The 24,413-nt window shown below is 42.0% G+C and overlaps 1 protein-coding gene across 1 annotated transcript in view; it reads left to right on the top strand.

The window, feature by feature from the left end:
• SCN11A (sodium voltage-gated channel alpha subunit 11) overlaps nucleotides 1–24,413 on the top strand; it is a 65,940-nt gene that overhangs the window by 24,161 nt on the left and 17,366 nt on the right. Inside the window, exons 13-19 of the mRNA XM_090283048.1 lie at nucleotides 3,295–3,465; nucleotides 5,434–5,802; nucleotides 7,631–8,062; nucleotides 13,530–13,640; nucleotides 14,357–14,471; nucleotides 16,352–16,506; nucleotides 19,507–19,680. Of these exons, the coding sequence (XP_090139174.1) occupies nucleotides 3,295–3,465; nucleotides 5,434–5,802; nucleotides 7,631–8,062; nucleotides 13,530–13,640; nucleotides 14,357–14,471; nucleotides 16,352–16,506; nucleotides 19,507–19,680 (1,527 nt within the window). The remainder of the gene's footprint in view (nucleotides 1–3,294; nucleotides 3,466–5,433; nucleotides 5,803–7,630; nucleotides 8,063–13,529; nucleotides 13,641–14,356; nucleotides 14,472–16,351; nucleotides 16,507–19,506; nucleotides 19,681–24,413) is intronic.

Genomic DNA, 24,413 nt, shown 5'->3' with positions numbered 1-24,413 from the left:
GGAGTAGCAGGAAAAGGCGACTTTTAGGATTTTGCGTTTACTCAGTCCAGTCATTTCTCATGGGCCCTGCGTTGGCCCCTCTATTATGTTAAAGTGTCTTTTTAGTCATCTAGTAATGACTGAAGAGTCATTCAGCGGTAAGCCAGAAGCAAGTAACATCTTAAAATGTCAGCTACTTGGGACAATTAAGAAAACATTACCATGGTCCCTGGTGATACTGAAGACATCATTTGTCACAAAATAATGTGACTGCCATTACTAGGTCTTATTCCCCTGGAAAGATGGGTCTGGGCCTGTCAGTTGTGGGAGGTTTACTTTCTGGGAAGAGGGGCCCGGATCTGGTAGGGTGAAGTGGGGGCAGGGTCCCACACTTGAACCTGCTTCAGTGTTTCTCATTGGATGGATCTAGTCTCAGTTAAACTAGAAAAACTAAGATAAGAGAGCGGATTTTTTATAGTTCCTGCAGAAGGCTCCCCCCCACCCCCCCGAAGGCAAATTAGTCTCCCAAATATCAGAAATATTCACAGTTAACCCACTGAATGTTAATGAGTTAATGGACTGAAAATCTCACCTCTCTTCTTAAAGCTTTATTTTATTTTTCCAAAATAAAAAGCAATAAGGCTTTTTTTTAAATTTAAAAAATAAGGAAAAAATACAAAGAAAAGAAATACAAACAAACAAACAAACAAAAACCCCATTTCCTATGGTCCTACTAGCAAAGATAATCATTTTTAGCATTGCCGAATATTTCCAGGCAGGATGAATGGATGGATGGATGCATGCGTGCATTTTTAAAATTCTTTTCTTTTTACACTGATGAGAATCTGCTATACCTATTGAATCAGGAGTTGGTTCACAGAGCTACTTCTATGCATCAAGTTTAGGTTGGTGTAGAACTGGAAACAGGTACATCTTACCCTCAGTCCCACATCCCTCCCGGGAGGAACAGAGCTGCAGTGAGACCAGGGTGGTTCTCCTTCCAGACCGTCTAAGTTCCTTTCCCCATACTGCCTTTGGGAAGAGGTGCCCTGTGGGTGTGCGTGAATCAGGTTAGATTCCGTGCTGCATGAGAAACTTAACACACAGTGCCTTCTGACAGGCGAGGTCTTCTGGGCGCCAGTGTATTCAGCTGCCTCCTGTGCGGGAATTCCCGAAGTGGGGTGATGGTGCTGTTTCACTTGGAAGCAGAATGCTATGCCTTCACAGCCATGCCTTCTGCCTTAACAGAGTCAGCAGACCCATCTTTCAGCACCTTCTGGTGGTTAGAGTTACTGGAAAGGTCCCAGATAATACCCAAAGAACCTACAGTCATCCCCCTCGACAGGGCTTTGGATTTGCAAAGGTCGTCTGTCCATCGCTTCATCAGCTGGTCCAACTGTGGGAAATGACAGAAGCCCCCCTCTCAAATTTCCCACTGATGAGGCATCCTAGATGTAGAGAAAAAGCTACATTTTGCAGCCAGAAGCTGGCTAATTAAGAGACTTTCTTCTTACTCTCTCTAGAGGCAGAAGGAAACACAGTGACATTGTTGGTGTCCCCGAGGACACAGGCAGCAGCTGCACCCACCGCCTGAAAATTGATGAGAAACATGTAGAGCTGGAGGGAATGCTTCCAATCCCCGTGCACCATTCTCTAGACACACAAGACAAAAGTGGCAGCCGCTTCATCTGTTATGCCCTTATGCTGCTGATGGAGGGAAGCCTGGGGGCCTTGAGTTCCAAAAAACACATCCAAGCCTCCCTCCTCTGATGGGTGAACCGTGATTGAGCTGGCCTATGGAGTTCTATGGGATTGGACTTGGAAATGTACCCTCTAGGCTTCAAGATTGCTTGAATCAGGGGAGTGCATTGAGCTCCTAAGAGGCTCTAAATAGCAATGAATTGGATCACGAAGTCAGTGGTCCCAAGGCATCAGGGAGACTGTAGAGCTAGACACCTAAGGCCTGAAGGAGACAGGAGGAAGAGAAATGTGTTGAAAGAGGACAGGGATCAGTCCAGCACAAAGAACTAGAACGGGCAACGCTGCCAGCCTTTAGGCACTGGGTGTGGCATTGGGCAGGGGTAGGCAGCAATGTTTAAACGCAAAAGATAGATACAAGCTTTGAATTTTATTTGCCACCCTTGATTTCTTTATATTTGCCTATCGTGGATTTATCTTTGCCTATCCTTTTATTTGAACTTATGTCATTTTAGGGATTTAAAAAGATATATAAATCATAAGTAATTGAATTATTTATGAAAACAGATCATCTATTACTTTTAATAGGGAGCTTTAATCATTAATGGGTTGTTTTTCTTTTCTAGAATTGTAGAGGAGAGTCTTAACTGACAACATTTTAAAAGGCTTTAAAAAAATAAGAGGCTTTAACCTTTTTTATTGTATATTACCTTTTAATTTTTATACTTTCATTTTTCTCATTTGTGTGTGTGTGTGTGTGTGTGTGTGTGTGTGTGTGTGTGTGTGTGTGATGGAGAAAGTGCTATTTGCTACGAGGAAATGCTTTGATTTATCTTCTTCAGAGCTATAGAAGATAGATTTGGTTTTGAATTTAGCTACTATTTATCCCACATTTTGCAAGTTCCTTAAGTCTATATTTATCTAATTATCAAAAACAAGACCAAGATTGTTTCTGCCCATGGAAAATACATAGCATTTTTTGAAATTCTTACCTCACCTTTCAATTCTTTGATTTTTTTTTTTTTTTTTTTTTTCTGGAGCGAAGGGCCCTGTATTCTGAGTGAGATTTTAGGATTATAGTCCTACTCACTAATCCTCCTTTCAACCATAACCAATCTAAGGTTTATCCTCTAAGTCTGTCCCTAGTGATGTTTTTCAGTTCTTGGCTCTCGGACCCTTTAAAAAAATTATTTTTTCTGATTAAGGTGTTAGGATTGAGTTAGGTGAAATTCTCCTGGATTCTAGTCTGTAGAGGATATTTATCTTTAATTTTTAGAGCTGTTGTGTAGTTCCCCCTTTTGGTGTTTTTACTGCTATTTTAAAAGAATTCAGAGGACTTGACTGACCCTTCCAATCATTCCTCCATCTCCCAAGAAGCCAGCTTTACCTATTTTCAACAAAACGAGTATTTTTTCTCCACCCTGGGATGTCTGTGAGCTTGGTAACTTTGTACTGGGTGCCATGGAAGGGGGTGAGGTTCCTGCCACGGCGGTTAAGTGTTTCCTTTTCACAAATACATTTTATTTCTTTGTCACGTCTGTAATTCCCTGGGACCATTCCCAGACGTGTGTGCAAGAAGACGTAGCTCCCTCTTCCCACTTCTTTGTCTCGCTGTAGGTTTTCACTGGCATTTTTATGGCAGAAATGTGCCTGAAAATCATCGCGCTCGATCCCTACCACTACTTCCGCAGGGGCTGGAACATTTTCGACAGCATTGTTGCTCTTCTGAGCTTTGCAGATGTGATAATGACCCAGCACAAGCTGCCATATTTCCGTTCCTTAAGAGTGGTAAGGCCCTTGCTTTCTTATTTTGCCGAATAACTTAGCAGCCAGGATTGGAAACGGTCTTGAGTGAGTTTAATGACTAGTTTGGTTAAACTTGAACTCATCTTACTTTAACCAGAGAACCTAAAATGCACTCCTCCTCCCACTGGGGTCTTTCATACCCTTGGGAATTCCAGGGGATCTTCTCTCAACGGAACCACTACTCCCTCCCGACCCCCGACCACCACCTCACCAAGATGATCCTTTAGGCAACCAGATGCAAAATTGTGTCTTACAGGGCTCTGCTCTTGGCTTTGTGTATGACCACGCCAGTGCTCCCTCCCTCAACAGAGCTCTGAGCTGGGAGCCCTCCTTCAGGGCTCCCCAAGGAGCTTTGGATTCCAGAGCCCAGGAAGGGGACGGGTGCTGCCTGCAGGTGCTTTCTCACAAGTCTCTCCTCACGGCTGCCAGTGCTGCCTCCCACATGCCGTACCGTTGGAGGCCTTCGGCAACCTTTGCAAAGTACCTGGCATTAGCTGACACGGAGGAAACTCAGAGACGAGGAAAGCACCATCTTCAAGGAGTTTGCAGTCCAGGGGTAATGCGAGACAGGTCCAGAAATGACCATGAGGCAAAGTAGAGTGTGACCAAGCCCGCCACAAGTGTGGGTAGAAAGTTCTAGAGAAACATATCTGGGAAGGAAATAAGGAAACCACAAGAGGTGGCCTTATGTCATTTTTCAAAGGTTAATTTGGCATGGATTGGGTTTCTAAGCCTATAGAGTAAGACATTTGATTCAGTTACCTAAGTAAGTGTACATTTTATACTTGAAATATGTTAGGAGAGCAGACTGCTCGAAGGCAGGCATTATTAGGCTGCTTGGCTAATGTTTTGGGGGTGCACAGGAGAGCAAAATTACATTCATCTTTTACTATTGTTTAGGCTTATTACAGCCATGCGCTTAGGTGAGGAGCCCTGGCATTGTCTGCTTCCAGACCAGAACCACAGCTTCTCCCAGCTCCTCTCTGAGTAGAGGGTGGTCTTTCTCTTGGGACACAAGACTTACTTACCTGCAATATTTCTACCCCCAAATAGTTGACAGTTAACAAGATTGAACTTTGGACTTAAACCTCAGCTTACATGGAAGTGAAATAAGAAATAACCTATGAAACTAGTTGCTGTGTTTTCTCTAAGGTTATTACCTCCTAAAATAATCTGTGAGGTTTCATAGAGAAAATTTCTCTTTGGAAAAAGATGAGCATGTTTTGAGTAGCTGATTGCCTTTTCTCTCCTGAGTCTCATATGACACTCTTCTGTGTTGTGAAGTTTTGGTTCAGACTTGGGATCTGAATTATACAGTGCAGAAGTTAGCAAACCTTTTCTGTAAAAAGCCAGGTGGTAAATATTTTCAGCCTTACAGGTCATGTGCTCTCTGTCAAAACCATTCAGCTTTGTCATTCTGCCACACATGTAGCTGCGGACATTGGAGAATGGATGAGCGTGATTGCATGCCAATAAAACTTTACAGGCATGGAAATTTGAACTTCATACAATTTTCATGTGTAATAAAATATCCTTCTCTTGATTATTTTCCAACCATTTAAAAATGTAAACACCGTCTTACCTGTCAGGTCATACAAAAACAGACAATGGGATGGATTTGGCCCTCAGGCCTGAGTTTTTGACCTCTGATATGTGTTTTTATATAATAAACATGTATGCTCAACTCCGTCATTATGACCCCAAGTCTGTATCATTTAAAAATAATTAGAACAACATATTTTCATTTTTAAAACAAAAAGTAGATGCAGGTGAGTATTAGATCTAGAAATGGAGTTGGTGACAATTTTAGTATGGATTTGGCCTTGGAAAGATTTTTGGAAGTCATAAATGCTGTGGTTTGGAAATATGCCATTTGTTTTGTGACTGAACAGGTAGAATTTGTCCTTACCTGGCTTTTCTTCCATTTTTGTTCCTTGTCTTTCTCTACAGCTGAGGGTCTTCAAGTTAGCCAAATCTTGGCCAACTTTAAACACACTGATTAAGATAATAGGCCACTCCGTTGGAGCCCTTGGAAACCTGACTGTGGTCCTGGCCATTGTGATCTTTATTTTCTCAGTAGTTGGCATGCAGCTGTTTGGCTCTCAATTTGGTGCTAAAAAAAGCAAAGCAAAACCCTGTGAGCCTGAAATCTTACGTTTGCGACGCTGGCACATGGGAGATTTCTTCCACTCCTTTCTGGTGGTATTCCGCATCCTCTGTGGGGAATGGATCGAAAACATGTGGGAATGCATGCAAGAAGCTGATATGTACATGTGCATTGTTGTCTTTCTGTTGATCATGGTGATAGGAAAACTCGTGGTAAGTGTCTTAGACCTTTTTTTTTTTTAATACATGAACTAAACAAATGCACTAACTTCTTTGGCAACATTTCACTAGTGAATTTTTATCATATTATGATGTTATATAATATTAATAATTTGTGCTTGACTTCGGTTTGAGGACAGTATGATAAGCATGAAACAAAAGCTCCTTGTCACATGGTGCTTGTGTTGACAGATGCCCCAATAGTATTCTACTTCAGGTGATTCATCTAAGATAATCATATTCTCTTTGCCAGTGATTGGCTGGGGTAGGGGTTTGTGACTTAATCTGGTCAATAAGATGTGAAAGGATGTCCACTGAGGAAGGTTTCTTATTCTTAAAAAGAAAGAGAAGGAAAAGAAGAGGAAGAGGAAGGGGAATGAGTAGGAGGAGGGGAAGGGGAAGAGGAAGGAGAGGAAGAGGAAGAAGAAGGAGAAGGAGAAGAAGGACAAAGAGAAGAAGAAGAGACAAGGGGATAAATGGTCCTTTTATCTCCTTTGGGCCATTTTATGACTGTTACTGCAGGTAGAATGCAAATATTATGCAACCGTGAGAAGAACTAGCCTAAGACAAAGCCATTACTGAGGAAGGTAGAGTGAAAAGGTGGAGCAAGCCTATCTTCATTCATGTCATAACTAGCTCCCTGTTTTATTTCCAAACTCCTGGTTATATTACATTTCCTTATTGTGTAAGCTGCCTTGAGTTTGTTACTTGCGGCTGGAAACATAAGACATTTATGGCGAGCCTAATTATGTGTCTGCCAGTGAGGGCGTGAAGAGACAGGAGAAACACAATGATACCTGAGCACAAGATCTTCGGAACCAAGTTGGGGCTATGGTGCAAATAGAATTAGGTATCTGCATGTGGTAGTTTTATCTTAAGAACCTAAAGAGAGGTGTAGATAGGCAGTAAGTGATACAAGAGCAGAATACCACCAATAAGAGTAGGGAAGGGATCATTAAAAAGGATTTGTGTAAGACATGGTACTTGAGAATGGTATTAAGAGGCAAGGAGGACTTAGCAGATACAGGACAGCTTGAGCAAAGGCCCACAGTTGAGAATTCTCATGGTGAGGTAGAAGAAGATTGACTAGATCCATTCATACCCACAAGACTTCTCCCCGAAAGGCTGTGTAGTTTTGAGCCGGTGAGAGCCACAAACAGAGGAGTTGGAGGAGGTAAAGATGATGAATTATGGGTGTGTAAATGTAAGCAAAAATCCTAAGTAGAGAGCTGTGGAGATGGTCTGAATTGAAAGTGATATGTGCTTCAACAGAAGAGTTATAGATTTGATTCAAACTCCTCGGGCTCAGCACCAGTCCCTCCCTGCAGTCCGGGCAGCGGGACCTAATGAGCCCACACCAAGTACAGCATCTCTCAAGTCTGCAAATAGGAGAGGACCCACAGTGGCCTTAGGCATCAGGCCCACATCCCTGTGGGTGATTGCAGCGGAAGTCCAAGCTCGTGATTCCGGCTGATTCACAAGGAATATACACACTTGACTGTGCCACACGGTCACACGGTTTGGCTTTACCCTGGCTGGAGTCTACAGTATGTGTTGCTTTTAGGTAGATAAGCTAAATTTGGCTGATTGTGCTCTTCAACATCAGTTTTTCTTTTGTCTTATCTTGCTATCTCTATTACTCCTCTATCTCCTCTCCTTTTATTTATTTTATAGATGAAATTTCTTGAGAGAGAGAAGCGCATAGGACTCTCATTTGATTTTGTTCAGGGTCTCGGGAAAAATGTGTTCTGGGAACCAACTGTATCCTTTCCTTTGTTCCGTTTTCCATTCTCCTCGTGCCTGCACGCCAACCCCTCCCCAGGTTCTCAACCTCTTCATCGCCTTACTGCTCAATTCCTTCAGCAACGAGGAGAGAGACGGAAACTTGGAAGGAGAGTCCAGGAGAACCAAAGTCCAGTTAGCCCTGGATCGTTTCCGCCGGGCTTTCTGTTCCGTGATATGTACTCTGGAGCAATTTTGTCGCAAGCAGCGCAGGAGGCACAACTTACCAAAGCAAAAAGAGGCGACAAAAGGCTCTTCTGCAGAGAACAAAGACGCCATTCCCCTGGTCACAGAGATGAAAAAAGTCCCAGAGACGTGGGAGGGGTTCAGTGTACTAACTTCTGCAGCAAAGCCCTTGAGCGTCGGGCATGCTCGGACTCAGTTGGCACCGCTTGCAGAGGGAGAAGATGATGATGAATCTCTTGATGAGGATAATGCACAGCCTGTCGCACAGCCCGAGGCTGGAAAACAGGTATGAAGTTTCACACACAGACTTGGTGGTTGTGCAGAGCTGGAGTTGCCACAGGGCACTGGTTGCCATGGGACACTGGTTGCACCCCATAGGGATAATAAGGGTGTAATACGTGGCAGCTGCCCCTCAATACTCCGTGCATGTCCCAGGGCTTGTTCCAATTCATGTGGCACAGACGGGAGGTGTCGGAGGAGTCCAGAGGGGAGCGAGTTCAGAGTGGGCTGGGGCGACCTGGGAGTCAAGTGCCTTTGGGTGAGCCCGAAAGAACTTGGCTTGGATGAAAGGCGAGGAAAGAGTGTGGAAAGCGAAGCGAATAGCCTAGAAAAAGAGACAGTAGTAAGAACAAACTTGGGCTCTGCAGGGATCAGTGGTGGGGTCATGGCTGAGCGGTGGTGGGAGGTGAGGGCTGTTAATTCCTATTACACTCGTGTTACACCTTCATAGCTGCCCCATATGTAGATCTCAGGTGTTCTCTTCTGGTTTTTTTCCTCTCTCTATTTTTTCTTTGTGTTTCAGTTTTGGAGGTTTCTATGGAGATATCCTCAAGCTCAGGGATTCTTTCCTCAGCTGTGTCCAGTCTAATAAGTCTGTGATGACATTCTTCATTTTTGTTATGTTTTTGACCTCTAACACTTCTTTTTTTTTTTTTCTTTCTTGGAATTTTCATGTCTCTGATTAAATTGCCTGTGTGTTCTCACATGCTGTCTACTTTATCCATTAGAGCCTTTAGCATTTTAATCATGTTGTTTTAAATTCCTGGTCTGATTAATTCAAACATCTTTGCCATATTGAGTCTAGCTCTGATGCCTGCTCTGTCTCTTCAAATTCTATTTTTCGCCCTTTAGTACACCTAGCAATTTTTTCTTCAGTGTTGGACTTGATGTGCTGGGTAGATGCAACTGCTGTTAATAGGCCTTTAGTTATGAGTTGGTGAGGTGGACTGTGAACAGAAGAGTTTTATCGGAGAGAGAAGGTGAGAGGGAAGAATTCACAAATATGTGAAAATTAAACAAAACACTCTTAAATGACCATCAAATCAAAGGAAAACTCACAGAAATTTAAAATATTTAAAGATAAATGGAAACAAAAATATAATACACCAAAATTTGTCGGATGCAATCGGTGTCTCTCCCTCTTCTCCCTTGTTCCATCATGATTAGGTCTTTGTCTTTTAGTGAGCCTGGGCCTCTGCACTCTGAACTTCACGGTGCTCCTCAGTTCCCCCTCCCCGTAGGCAGGATGGAATGGCTAGAGTGAGCTGGAGTTGGGCATTTTCCTCCTTCCACCTGGAAATCGAGAGCTGGATGGAATGAGGTGTGTTTCCTTCTCCCAGGTCGGGAAGGACCTGATGAAACCCCAGCTGGTTAGGCTCTGGTTAAGTAGTTTGTCGTGAGAGCAGGTCTTGCCAAGAAGAACAGAATACTCTCATATATTTCAAAATGATTTCTATCCTTCCACTGCTGAAAGCACGAGGGGATTTTTCTCTAATATTGACTGTGAGAACCTAGTAGAGCTCCAAAAGGTAAAACTTGTAAACAAATGGGTCTCCCTGAAGACTTATCCACACTTAGCCTCAGCAATTTGTCAGTTGTAGTTCAGCTTTCCCTGCCCTGGCACTCCTTCCTATGGAGTCTTTTGCTCCTGGTTTTCTACTCTGGTAAGTTGTGATTCTCTGTATTTGCCTATTTCTTCAATTTGGGGGGCATCATTTGCCCTGGACCTCACTTCTCTTAAGGGTCTAAAAAGAGCTATTTATTTTCCAGTTTGTCCAGCTTTTTACTTGTTAGGATGGAGTGAAAACCTCCTGGTGTCTTACCTGTCAGACTAGAACCTGGAAGTCTCTGTGGGTAGTTTCTCCATTATAAATTCAGTCTCTTTGCTTGCTGTTGGCCCATTCATGTTTTCTATTTCTTCTGGAGTCTGTTGTGGTAGATTTTCATATTTCCAGAAATATGTCTGTTTCATTGAAGTTATCTAATTTGTTGATGTAGTTATTTATAATCCTTTTGATTTCTGTAATATCCCATTTTTCATTCCTAATTTTAGTAATTTGAATTTTGTCACATATTTCTTTCGGTCAATCCTGTTAACACTTTGTCAATTTTGTCGACCTTTTAAAATAATCAACTTTTGTTTTTGTGGGTTTCATCTATTACTTTATTAATTTTTACTCAACTACTTATCCTTTTCTTTCTGCTTGCTTTTAGGTTAGTTTCCACTTTCTTTTCCAGTGCCTTAAGGTGGAAGTCTAGGTTATTGATTTAAAATTTTTTTTAATTGTAGGTGTTTATAAATATTATCTCTAAACACTGCTTTAGCTGCACCCAACAGATTTGGGCATATTTTTATTTCCATTTATCTTAAAGTCTTTTTGAATATATTTTTTATTCCTTCTTGGATTTGTTGGTTATTTAATAATTTTTTGTTTAATTTCCACATATTTGTGAATTCTTAAAATGTCTTTGTTATTAGTTTCTAATTTTACTTTATTGTAATTAGAGAGTATATTCTGTATAATCTCAATCCTTCTAAATTTACTGAGATTTGTTTTATGGCCTAGCATATTGTCTATCCTGAAAGTATTTCATGAGCACTTTAAAAGAATATGTATTCTGCTCTTTGGGTCTGAGTGTTCTAAAGATGTCTTTTAGGTGCAATTGATTTATAATGTTCGAGTCTTTTATTTTCTTGTTATATTCATTTTTGGACATGGATTATTGAGATCTCCATCTATTTTTGTTGAATTATCTATCTTTCCCTTCAATTCTGTCAGTCTTTGCTTCATATATTTTGTGGCTCTTACGTTAGATGTATACCTCTTTATAAATGTTATATCTTCCTGATATATTGATGCTTTTATCGCTAGAAAATATCCCTTGTCACCTCTAATAATTTTTTTGTTTTGTTTTGAAGTCTACATTGTCTGATACCAATGTAGTCACTTTCGCTTTCTTATGGTTTCTGCTTGCACAATATATTTTTTTATCCATTTACTTTTAAACTATGTGTGTCTAAAATGTGCCTTCTGTAGACAATACATAATTGAATGTTTGTTTTTTATCCAGTCTGGCAGTTTCTGCCTTTTTGTTATTTTAACTCATTCACGTTTATTATTATTATTATTAATCTAGTTTATTTACTTCTAATATTTTACTTTTTGCTTTTTATGTCTTATGTTTTTATATGTCTCATGCTGACCGATGGTTTAGTATGTTAATCTTCATTAAGCCAACATACTTCTTGTTTGCTTACCATCAAAATCGCCATTGTTTTTAGGAGTATCTTTAGGCTTGAACTTCCCTGCATTGTTATTTAAAATAAAGTCAGTTCTTTTTCTTAATCTTTATTTTTTAAAATTGTTTTTCTACTACAATTGTCCCATTTTTCCTCCTTTGGTTTCCCCTGCTCTGCCAAAGTCAGCCAGTTCTTTTATGGGGAGCTTCAGAGCTCCTGTTTTTTTTTATGGATTGCCTTCCACCCTGAGCAAAAGCTTTGAGCCGCTACTGCAGGTACTCAGAGGGGCAGTAGCCTCCCATCTGCTCAGCTTCCCTTTCTGCATGGAACCTCTCTGCTCTGAGGTAGCAGGAGGGAGGGTGGTTAGGGCCTCAGCATTCTCAGGCTGTTGGACCTGGAATAGAGCCCCTAGCCTAGGACGAGGGGCTGGATTGAAAAAGGAGGCCCAGCGTCTTAGCTCCGTTCACCAGGAATTTAACTTCTTCAAGTCAGTGTTAGAGGGGATGAGAAAAGCTGGTGACCTGCACCTCCTTGTGAGATACATATCCCTTGATTTGCAACTGAGGTAGAGGGAGCCCCATCTTCTTGGTCACATCTGCCTAGGGTGGAGCTTCCATCAGACTGAGCAGGCAAGGGGCTGGGCAGGGAGAGAACAGGTCCTGGCTCAAGTGCCACGGGCTCCTATTCCTATTATTGAATTTTGTAGCTTTTCTTAAATAAATGTTTCTTCATTTGCTGACGCCCTTAGGACAATTTCCAGAGACTTTAAATGATTTTTAAAAAATAGTTTTCACTACTTAATGCTTATTTTCTTGAGGAGCATGTCCACAGGGCTCCTTACGCTGACATCCAGGAAGTGAAACTCTCTGTATTTGTTAAATTAAATTCTAAACTTATAAATTTTACAGATACTTCCAGATTATTATATCACTTTCATTTTTTTTTTCTCAAGTAAACTCACCTCCCTGTAGTTAATTTGGGGGGAGGGGAGCAGCTACTTATTTTATGCTTGTCTCCTCATAAATTCTGGAGTGTTAGTTTGAAAACTCATCTTTGGCGGGAAGATCTGTTACTCTCTTTGCAGTGTAAATTCTGTGATGCCTTCGAGGGACCCTTCTAAGTCATCTATTTCAGAATCTAGTCTTATATCACCAACTTGAGGTTATTGTCAAATAGTGATACTATAATAAGAATATTGCAGATCCACTCACTGAACCAGTGGGTACCTTGGCTCAGGTTTTCTTGCTGAGGCTGTTTTTCCTCCTGCCTCCCTAGGCATACAGCTTGGTATAATATAATTCCAAGCACTGGCCACAGCTTGTATTGTCTTTCTCAAGTGCAAGAACTTCAACCCAGCCCAAAGTTTAAAGCTGTGGACATAGCTGTGGTTCACAGGGCACTTATAGCCACCATTCCCTTCAGTATGCTTTTAATTGGTACCACTCTATATTTCTGTTCTGAGTCTGGTCCATAGATATATTTGCCTGTTTTTGTGTGTGTCTGTTATTACATGTGTTGAAAGGGAAAACTGTTCTTAAATCATGACCTTATAGTGTCAGAGTCACAGGACCCTTCACATAGATTTTTGGATAAAGACCTCACCTAAAGTGTGACTTCATGCATCCTTTTTGGATATTCCTGCAAGTCACTGAACAAATTTTTATTTTTATTTGTTTATATTTAAATTTATTTTTCTGTAGTGATACATTTACATATTTTCTTTAAGGCCTTTTATTTTTCTATTTTGTTAAGCCAACCCTTTGTACACCAAAGGATAAAAAATTATTTTTCGGTTTTTTTCTTTTAACATTTTTACTCTATTTTTACATCAAATTATGAATTTTATTTTTTCTATATTCTGGTATCTTGTTAATTGTTCAGGGGTAGCTAATTATACCAGTACCATTCATTAAACAATTATTATTTAGCTACTGAATTGAAAGAACACAATACATTTTAACTCTGATTTTTTTTGGTGAATTTTGTACCAGAACCGTATTATTTTGATTCTATGACTTCTGAGTACATTTTGTTACCTGTTTTCTATAGTAGTTTCTCCAAATTTGTTTTTTGTTGAGTTTTTCCAGGAGCAGTTTTAACAACTAGGAAGAAAAATAGTATTAATGTCAAAATTTTATGAAAAGCAGAAAACCAAAGAGAATTCAAACTTGTTTTATCTCAAATGAGATTTCTAGGAGGAATATTAATTCTACTCTGGGCTTCTCTGTGTCAGGCCTATGAGCTCCATCAGGAGGCCAAGTCCACCAGCCCAAGAGTTCCAAGTGTGGAAATCGAGGTGTTACCTGAAGATGATGCTTATCTGTCAGCACAGAATCCCCAAAAGGTAATTTTCCCAGGGTGTTTCCCAAGGGAACATGTGACATGATTATCCATATACCTTTTCCAAGACAGCCACTACGGAAAATATCGAGATTAGTGCAGAGTAAACATCTGGAGTTACATCTTAAGCAAAGGTCTACACCAAGGTTTCTCAACCTCTCTACCCTGACATTTGGAGCAGGATAATTCTTTGTTGTGGTGGGCTATTCTGTATATTTAACGATGTTTAGCAGAATCCTTGGCTTCTACTAACTAGATTCCAGTAGCATCCCCCAGCTGGGAAATTCAAAAATGTCTTTAGACATTGCCAAAATATCTCCAGGAGGGAAAAATCATTGAGAAACATTGGTATAGGCCTATTATTCCAGGAATTGAAGTAGTTGAATATTGAATATTATACTCTCAGTAAAGTAGCCTCCTCCTCATCACCTGGTTTCCCTTTTGGGGGTTAGGCAGCTATTAAGGGGTATGATTTGAAGGGAGGAAAAGGTTGAGATACTATGTCTTTATATTCCTTCCCTTTGCTTCATCAGGGGAGAGCAGTTAGAGAATTGCTGGGCAGAGCATTTAGAAGGGACACTTTCTTGATGCCCGTCATACTGGAAGCCTTTGCCTAGTTTCATACCTGAAAAGTCATGCTTTGTGTGAGGTATTAGGTTCTAACATGGTGAGAGAGGTTGTTGGTGAATGATTCTCCCTTTCCTTTGTTCTGATGTGCAGAAGTCTGACTCTATCAGTGTGCTCTCAGAATGCAGCACTATTGACCTGCAGGATCCCTTCAGGCGGATACCCGAAAGGGTTCCCCAAAAGGAACCAGGGAGATGTTTTCCCAAAGGTAAGTGGCAGTATGTCTGCATCCACTTCAAAGAATGTTCGATGGGCTTCTGTTGTTCTCTGAAGCTCTGTGGTTTTGATACATGCCTTCTCTCTGCTTCAACTGGAGACAAAAGTGAGGAGAAGTCACTCATAGATTTTGGGGTCATTATCAGGTGAGACAAAGGGGATTTCAGGGTTTTCTTGGTTTGGGTATGCTAGAGACCAACAACCAGGGTAGAAATTCCAGAAAACTTTCCTAGAAAGCCCATTGAGCCAATATGTCCTCAGTGCGTCAGTTGACAGGATATATTAATACTTGAGTCATAGACCAAGAGAACTTGACTATAAGTTTAGGGCTGACCAGAACCCCTGCCAGGCCTTCAACTCATCCCTCAAGATTCTTCTCTGGAAGCAGGAAAGCGTTATAGTTAAGATCTTTGACTCTGGAGCCAGACTGCCTGAGCTCAAATTCTAGCCTCTCCATTTACTAGCTTGTGACTTTTATTTCATTAGCCTCTCTATGCCTTATTTATAAAATGGGTATAATAATAGTACCTGCTGCAAAGGGTTGACTTGGCAATGAAATGAATGGATGTAAATCACTTAGAAGAGTGTCTGGCACATAGTAAGCAATCAATAAATGAAGCATTTCCTGATTTCTTCAGGGATATGGTTCCTTCTTATGTTCCTTCATTATTTCCTGTATTCACTGAGGGGAATTTATTTGTGTCTGTTTCTTCCACGAGGTTCTTAAAAACAAAAGCAGTAACTTAATCAATATTGTATCTCTAGAGTGAGAATAGAACCTGGCCCAGATTATGGGCTCGACAAATGTTGCTAAGCACATAAGTAAGTAACTTAATGAATGAATAACTGAATCCAAAAATTTAAAAATTCTCCATAACGTTGAGACTAGACTGGGTTTAGAAAGAACACTAAGAATGACTCTTAAACTCATTCCAGGTTGTTTGACAGCACTGAAGCCGCCCATGGGTTCAGAGGTCAGGTTAGGGATGAAAGATTACTGTTCTCTTCACTTACATTTAGACTTGACGTATACACAGGATATCAGCTGTGGAGATGGAGGCAAAAGTGGTGGTGGAGGGACCTAGAAGAAGTGGGGAACAGACTTTTGGGAAAATTAATTTATTGATGCTCTGAAAGATGGAGGGAGGTAAGGGGCAGTCTGAGGAGGCCTTACAGTGATTTAGGAAGATGATGAGAAAAGGAGTAGAATGTTGTAATCACCATGAAGTAAGCGTCCACAGAATTTAGAAGGAGAGTTGGTGAAAAGGGTGACGTGATTCATGCTGAAGGCTTGTCTGTGTTGGGATGAAAAGCTCAGCTATTTGTAAGTATCTTGACAATTGATCAAATTCTTCCATGGGTGGTTGACAAAGCCTGTGTCCATCCTTACTTCATTCCCTGCAGTCCTTAGGATACTGCTTACTATTGCCAAACACATTGCTGCATAACAAGCAACAAAATCTCAGTAGCATACAATAATAAATATGATTCAACTCATTGGGCTGATCTTGGCTGGCTTTATTTGTGTGAGTGGTACTGACTGAGAGCCAGCTGATCTAGCCTGGGTTTAACTGTGCAGCCTGGCTCTGTGTAACACGTCTGTCCCCCTCCTGGTACCAGTGGTACACCGTTCCTGGGGAGATGGTGCAGGAGAGCAGGTGGAAACATGCAAGGCCTCTTAGTGTCTGGGCTCTGAACTGGCTCACTCTGTTCTATTGGCCAAATCAAGCTGGGAAAAGACTCCACCTCTTTAGTGGGAGGAATCACAAAACCATGTGGCAAGGGGCATGTATACAAGGGTGGGTAAAGAGTTGGCCTGTTAATGTAATTCACTGCAGACCCCGTGACAGTGCTATTGCTCATTCCTTGCAGGCCTGGGTTGCTGCTTCCCCTGCTGTGCTGTGAACAAGAGAAAGTCCCCCTGGATCATTTGGTGGAACCTGAGGAAAACCTGCTACCAAATAGTGAAACACAGCTGGTTTGAGAGCTTTATTATTTTTGTGATTCTGCTGAGCAGTGGAGCATTGGTAAATTATCATGTCTTGTGGGGACATTGGGAAGCAAGGCAGCGGGGGGAGCTGCATTCTGACTTCGCTCCTCATGGGGCTGTGAACATGGGGAGAATAGACAGAAGTGGGATCCCTACTGCTGGGTCTCTGGATCTTTACTTCTGAAGTCAGGCATCCAGTGGGAAAGCCCAAGCCAAAAGCGCTTTACCTATAGGGAAGCGTGACTCAAACCCGCACTCTAAAATGGCTCCTGAAGTCTGGCCTTTGGCCCAAGATCGGTCTATCAGTCTTGGGGGATTTCTAGATGTTTTCACTGTATCCTGCCTGTTTGCTCCTCTAGACAGCAGTGCTCCTACACTCTCTTTTCCTGAAGACCATACTGCTGCTTTCTAAAAAGTAAAATGTTAGGAGACAGCTACAGGGACCCAATTAGGATACAATAAATTGTCTTGGTGTTTTCTATCACTTCATCCCTTGAGAGGAGAGACAAAGAGATGCTGCTTTATGTGTGTGACAGATCCTTCCAAATCAGGGTGTGGTGTACCCCAGTCAGGCTTGGAAATAACTGACCCCACCAGCTTCCACAGCCATATAGTCAGAAACTCCTTCCTGCCCTCTCTCCTCACCTTTCGGTCCTTCCTGCCCGTCTTCACCTGCCCTTTTCCTCTTATTACCTACATTTCTCTCTCTCTCTCTCTCTCTCTCTCTCTCTCTCTCTCTCTCCCCTTTTATCTTGTGTCTCCCCTTAAAATGGCCATAATGTGGAACTAAATTTCCTTACTGTTTGTTATGTCAAGTGAATGGAGCCCTGGGCTCCTCCTTTTTGATTTACAGTCAGAACCTTTTGCAGTAAGTTGCTAGCAAATAGACGCGGATGAGGAAATATCTCGTTCTTTACCCCTGACTTTCTGGTTAGTGCTTCACACCCGTGTGATCTCTAGGTGAAAGGAGATGAGCACATACTGGGCCTTCAGGGCCTATGACCAACTGACATCCTCATTTATATACTTACCACAATGTCCATTATTCCTCACACAAAAAGGCAAATCTCTTTAAAACTATCCAAGAGAACTTCCATGATTAATTTTTATTGCTAACCCTTGGCCTTCGGTTCCCTGTCATCTTCTGGTGATTACAGTTTCACTGGCTGTCTATATTCAAGTGGCAGGAGTTTCCATTTACTTCCACAAATGGTACTTGGTGTCTACCAAGCCCTGTGTTAGTCAGTAGGAAAGCAGCGGTGTTGTCCGAAGGACACAGACACATGCCCCGTGGCTCCATCTGAGAAAACTGAGAGAAGTAGCCGAGGGGACACAATCCTGCTATTTGTCATCTGCCTTCCCCGGAGGCAAATATAGGCTGGGCAGTGGAAGACTGAACACACAGGGCAGAGGGTTCTGGGAGAGGGACCCAGGCTCTGTGTCACTATGCATATCTGTAGAGAAATAGAGTAAACAAATGTCTCACTGACTGCAATTGTCTATGGTATTATCAGCCTTAGATATCACATGAAAGCATGTTAAAAATGCAGTCTTGAGCCCCCCACTGCTAAATCAGAACCCAGATGATGTGGGGCTCATTAAAGTTTGAGAGGCTCTGGTCTGAGAAACTATGTAATCATGGGAGCTTCCTGGGTTAGTAAATGGCCTCGTTATAATGGGAGAGCCTCCAAAGAACAGTTGTGGATACCAGCTTGCTTTTGCATTGAGCTAACTCAGACCTACTGAGCCAGCTTGTTGCTAAGTTTCCAAAACGAGACAGAAAATGAGCTTCCAATGCCATTCAGGTCTCTCTTCAAGAGACAAACACATGGACAAGTCCCTTACTTCCAGGAAGTTGGAGTCTAGTAGGAAAGACAGATGGAGTCCGGGCAGCTATAGACCAGGGCCATAGTGACGCACTCAGAGAAGCAGTGGGCGACACGGGTCCATGTAAGGTAAGGTGGCGGCTAACCCGGTCTCGGTGGGAGGAGACTTTCCTGTAGAAAAGATCAGCTCATCTGAGATGTAAGGGCTTACAAGGAGCCAGCGGGGCAGAGGCAGAAGCAGAGAGGAGGGCCTTCTCTAGTGAAGCTCACCTGGGACCTGGAAGTGGGACAGACTCCTATGCAGTCTTCTGCCCCAGGGCCGTGGAGCTGTGCGATCGCCTCAGTGCCCAGCAGCAGGGCTGATTTCCTTTTTGCCTTCGGTGTCTTGACAGGCTTAGTGTCAGGGCTCCTTCTCTCCTTTCCTTCACGCTCAGTACCTCTGTAAAGGCCAGAAGGCCAGTGTAGACCCTAGCTGTATAGACCCTGAAGAGTCATGCTACACTTCAGGTGAAGGTGATGTTTGTATGTCGTGTGAGAAAAGGCCTCTCGGAAGGCTAGGCTGTCTCATTTTCATAATCACACTTAATGAATGTTTACTACTCAAAGTAATTTACACTGGGAGCTCTCACTCACAGCTTCTTGAACTTCTGCATGTCATGGTGCATGTGCAAAATGATTACATGTGTAGGGAACACTGGCAAAGAGAGAAGGCTGTGGTAGGAGATGATGGGCCTCAGGGTGGGCCGCATCTAGGAATGTGAGCTAAGGTGTTTAGGTTTGATGTTATGAGCAACAGAGAGCCACTGAATAGAGTCACTAAGGTAACTAGGAGGGTCAAAGGTGGTGTGTATACCCCTGGGTGGTTCTAGAAAAGTTGGCAGGATATTGTCAGCAAGAGCTGAAAGGATTAGGAGCACCAGGAAATCGCGTGGTGAATCGTTAGGAAGGCGTTCTTATGTTCCAGGGGCCAGCGATGAGAGTCCGGGGAAGCAGGGGCAACAGAAGTCTAGAAACAGGGTTTTTCTCCTTCCAGTTTTACTTAAGGAAGTGAGTCCCCTGGAAAAATTCAGCCTTAATACCCTTTGAGCAAAACTTCATCACCAAAAGAGGTACTCGTTCACTCAAATAAGGAAAGAAAATAAAAAGTAAAGCCACCCAGGAGATCGTTGCAGTTATCCAACCTGGCCTACGGCTGTGTCTTATCATTTCAGATATTTGAAGACATTCACCTTCATAAACAGCCCAAAATCGAAGCATTACTTAACTGTACCGACAATATTTTCACATACATTTTTATCCTGGAGATGGGCCTGAAATGGGTGGCCTTTGGATTTGGGAAGTACTTCACCAGTGCCTGGTGCTGGCTGGATTTCATCATCGTGGTTGTAAGTTTCCCACCGGTGCCTGTGCAGGCAGGGGCGGGGGTGGGGGGCTGCGGGAGGGGACCTGATGGGCGCTGCTTTGTCTGTGTGCCTCTCCAAAACAGTTTTCTTCACAGTACTGATGGTAAATCATTGTCACTCATCTATCGGCAGTCCCGCCTTTCCTGGGTCCCGCTCCTCATACACTGCACTTCCTATGCATGCCGCCCCACCCTTCCCAGGATGGCACTCATCCACTTCTCTCCGTCATCACTGCTTATGTCTGATGTGGATCCAGACTACCTTTGAGTGGCCTTGGTTTTTCCCTTTCCTTTCAACTTTCCATTTCTTTTCAGGACTTCTCAAAGCAGGTCAGCATCCCACAGACGAGGCTGGCCTCTACCTCGAATACCAAGCAACATAAGAGGATTATTCACATATGTTCCTTCATTTAATCTGCGCAACAATGTTCTGAGTTAAGCAGAATAATAATACATCACTTATCACATTACAGACAAGGAAACCTCAAGCTCACATGATCAGCAACTTGTTTCAGGTGAAACAAGCATCCACACCTTGGACTACATGATGCTAAAGCCAATAATAGTAAGAGTAGATCACATTTTCTGAGTGCTTTCTCTGTGCCAGGTACTCTGCCGTACGCTTCATATGCAATATCTCCTTTATTTATCACAGACACTCCATGTGGTAGGGGTACTATTATTTTTCCCATATATGTAGAAAGAAACTGATTTATAGAGAGGCTAAGAAAATTGTTCAACATTGCCTAGCTAGAAGCAGTGAAGGTGAGACTCACACCTAGGGAGTCTCGTTCCAAAGCCCTTGATGATTTGAATATCTGTATCACTTTGACCATGATCTAATTAGTTAGACTTTTGTCCATGCTGTTTAAAGAAGTAGATCCCTGGCCTTGATGGTGTGACTCAGTTGGTTGGGCATCGACCCATAAAGCAAAAGGTCATGGATTTGATTCCCAGTCAGGGCTCGTGCCTAGGATGCGGGTTCAATCCCTGGATGGGGTACAAGAGGCAACCAATCAAAGTTTCTCTCTCACATGGCTATTTCTCTCTCTCCTTCTTTCTCCCCCTTCCTCTCTCTCTAAAATCAATAAACATATCCTTGGGTGAGGATTTTAAAAATTATTAAAGAAGTTTATGTGACAAACGCATAAGCATAAGCCATGCAGTCAGCGCACTGGAGAACCATAATTTTGTTGGTGGACACAAGTAGGTCACATAGTTCAACCATCGGTGTCATAGGACCTCCAAGAGCAACGTGCACATGTCGGTCATGTAGCTCTCTGTCAGTGTCCAGGGTACAAATCCCTCTGCACCCACTATCTCATTAGATTGTAGTGAAGAATCCATAAGACAAAAGGCAGATTATTTGTATCTCCGTTGCAGGGATCTGGGTTTACTGCCTAAACTTAGAAGACAGGTGCCTGCTCTCTTTCTGTATAACCTGAAGCAAAGTACTTAAGGTTTTGACGTAAGTTCTCATGTGGATAAAAATGAGTATGGACTTTCACCCAAATCTGACCCGATGCAAAATGGAAAACAAATCTAAATAACTATTTAAAATATCAAAACAGTAATCCAATACCCGGACAGAAAATCCGGAGCCGGAGTCCCTAAGGCGGTTTGACGTTGTAGTCAACACCGGCAACTCCTGCGGCGCACCTGAAGCCAAGCTGTATTGACTCTGTCTTTCCCTTGGATCCTTCAGCTGCGAAGAGAGGGGGGGTCTGCTGCATGGGCAACAGCAGACCCTCCATATCACCCTGCCCAGGCTCTGTAGCTTCAGCTTCACTGGAGAGGACACTCCAGCGTCATCGCAAGATGTCGATTCAACACGGGAGGAGACAGATACCGTGTCACTCCCGAGTCGGACTGCACAGCCATTCTCGGCGGTGCAGATAGACTCTTAAGAAGCTACACCATCGTCTCTCGAGACGGACGGCTGCCGGCCGAATCCAATACCACACTGTCAAAAAAAAAAAAAAAAAAAAAAAAAAAAAAAGGCACCAGGCCCAGATGGTTTTACAGACCTCAGAGGCCTTACAAGCTTCCAATGAGCAGCGTTGTAGACCGAATGTTTGTACCCCCCCGCCACCGCCATTCATACTGGGAAATCTAATCACCAGTGTGTTGGTATTTGGAGATGAACGGGGTTAGTGAGCTTATAAAAGAGACTCTACAGAACTTCCTTGCCCTTCTACCAGGTGAAGACACAGCAAGAAGACAACTGCCCATGAGCCAGGCAGCTGGCCCTCAAGCAGACACTGACTCTGCCAGTGTCCTGGCCATGGATTTCCCGGCCTCCAGACTGTGAGAAATAATATCTGTTACTTACAAGCCACCCAGTGTAAGGCATTCTGTTAGCGCAGTCTAAACAAGATAAGCAGTTAACCGTAACCTTATTCAAATTGTTACAAAACACAGAAAAAGAGGGGAGACTTGCAGACTTATTTAATGAGGCAAGTATAAACTTGATAACAAATGAATGAAATAAAAATGAGTAGAATAAGAAAAGAAATAATATTATAATTATAGATCTTTATAAATCCCAGAGAAAGCACTCAGTAAGTGTGGTCCACCGTGGCTATCAGCCTTAGCATCCTGCGGACCAAGGTGCGATTCCCGATTCCATCTGAAACAAGTTGCTGATCCTCTGAGCTTCAGGTTTCTTTGTCTGTCCTTTGGTAGGTGACATATAATGCTGCTTACTTCAGAACTCTATTGTGCAAATTAAACGAGAGAAGGTGAATGAATAATCCTTTTAGGGTGCTTGTAAATCAGGATAATATAAAGTGATCTTTATACTTTTTGGAGTAGAAAAATGTGAACACATTTGATATATATATATATCAAAATGAAAAATGTTTGTTTTTCTATTTAACAATACCATAATTATAGTTAAAGACAAGCCAGAGCCTGGAGACAGTACTTACCATATACATAACAGATAATTATTACCCACAGTTTATAGAAACTCCCTACTGTTCAGCAGCAACAGCAGCAAAAGACAAACAATGTAAGAATTGGAGAAGGATGCAGACAGGCAATTTATAGAATTGGAACTTTTGGAACTTGAGTTGCTAATAAATGTATGAAAAAATACACACTAGTTATATCACCAGTTAGCACATAAGTGCGTATTTTTATTTGTCAGATTGACAGAAATTTTGAAGTTGGATGATATCTAATACTGAGAAGGTTATAGAAAAACAAATCTCTAATCACTGCTAACAATTTAATTGATTGCAGTCATTTTGGGGGAAATGTTTTACTTATTTTTAATTAAGTAAAATTACAGATGAGCCCAGTTTGCAGTTCAGAAATACTACTTCTAGTTATACATCTAAGGAGAACTCTTGTGTATGTACCCAGAGAAAATGCACATCATCTGTCCAGTTTGCTGTTGTTCATAATAACAAAGACATGGACATAACCTAGACATTCACCAAGGAGGAGCAGATTCATAAAATCTTCCACAAAAGTTAAAAGGAGCAAACTTATAAGAATATATATCAACATGATTAACTTCAAAAACATAGTGCAGAGTGATCAATGCAAGTTAGTTAGGAAAAAAATCAGCTAAGACTAGCAGAAGACTTCCCACCCCGAAGAATGCTGGAGGATGGGAAAGAACATGGTGTTATGTGTGCGTCTCATCGATGCCTCCCAATTAGGAAGGACAGAGGTTCCAGGTGAAAAGTTATGTAATGTCCCTCTAGGAACACTTCTTTCCTGACGATAATAACAGTCCTTTGACAAAGCCAAAGAGCCACTGAGTTTTGCCATCCTTTCTGCCTAGGAACAAGGTAGAAGTATCTGTGAAAAGGCTGCTTAAGTCACTCGCGGAACAGGTAGTGCTATTACAAACAAAAGAACAAACAACAAGTCCCTTAAAAAAGGAAAAACATAAAATCAACGGTGATCTTTTAAAAAATTGATTACAGATGTAAAAATCTGGTTACTCTGTCATATTCACTCGGTTTCTCTCATTTTGCCAATATTTTACTGCTACAGTGAGATTGGCAGCATTAGCGGGGTATGTTTTTAGATAATAGTGAACTTTGACATCAGCTCTCCAGGAGTGTCATAACTCACGCCCTGACCCCTGAGCAACTCCTCCTCCTAGTCGAGCCTCTGAAGTCTCTGCATAACACAAGAGTGGCTGAAGATCTGTCAAGAGGTGTCTTCAACTTAAACTCAGCGTATTTATTAAGTTTTAATTTAGGGTATTCACAGAGCGTTCCTGTCCTTCATCCTGAACGGCTGGGAGAGAAAATGGGATTTAATGCCCCAAAAAGGAGCTATTGGAGCAAGGGGAAATATTACCAAACAATGTCTTGTTTCTTTGTAACTTTATTTTGATATTATTTCAAACTTACAGAAAAGTTGCAAGAAATAGTGTAAAGGATCCCTTATAATCTTTTCCCCAGATTCACCAATGGTTAACATTTCACCCCATCTGCTTTGTCATTTTCTCTTTTATTTTTTTTTTTCTAAACTGCTTGAGATTACGTTGCAGGCACCATGCCATTTTAGCCCTCAACATTTTAGTGTTTATTTCTAAGAACAAGGATATTGTCTTACATAGGCACAGAGCAATTATGGAAGTTAGGACATTTAACATGATCCAACACTAAAATCCACATCCATTTTCAAATTTTGTCAGTTCTTACAACAAAGTCCTTCATAGTTCATTCTCTCTATTCACCCATCACCACC

Source organism: Furipterus horrens, unplaced genomic scaffold (genome assembly GCF_987537825.1).
Source record: "Furipterus horrens unplaced genomic scaffold, mFurHor1.1.pri manual_scaffold_7, whole genome shotgun sequence".
Lineage (NCBI taxonomy): Eukaryota > Metazoa > Chordata > Mammalia > Chiroptera > Furipteridae > Furipterus > Furipterus horrens.
The sequence above is the reverse complement of the archived record's forward strand: the minus strand, read 5'-3'. Positions and strand labels throughout refer to the sequence as shown.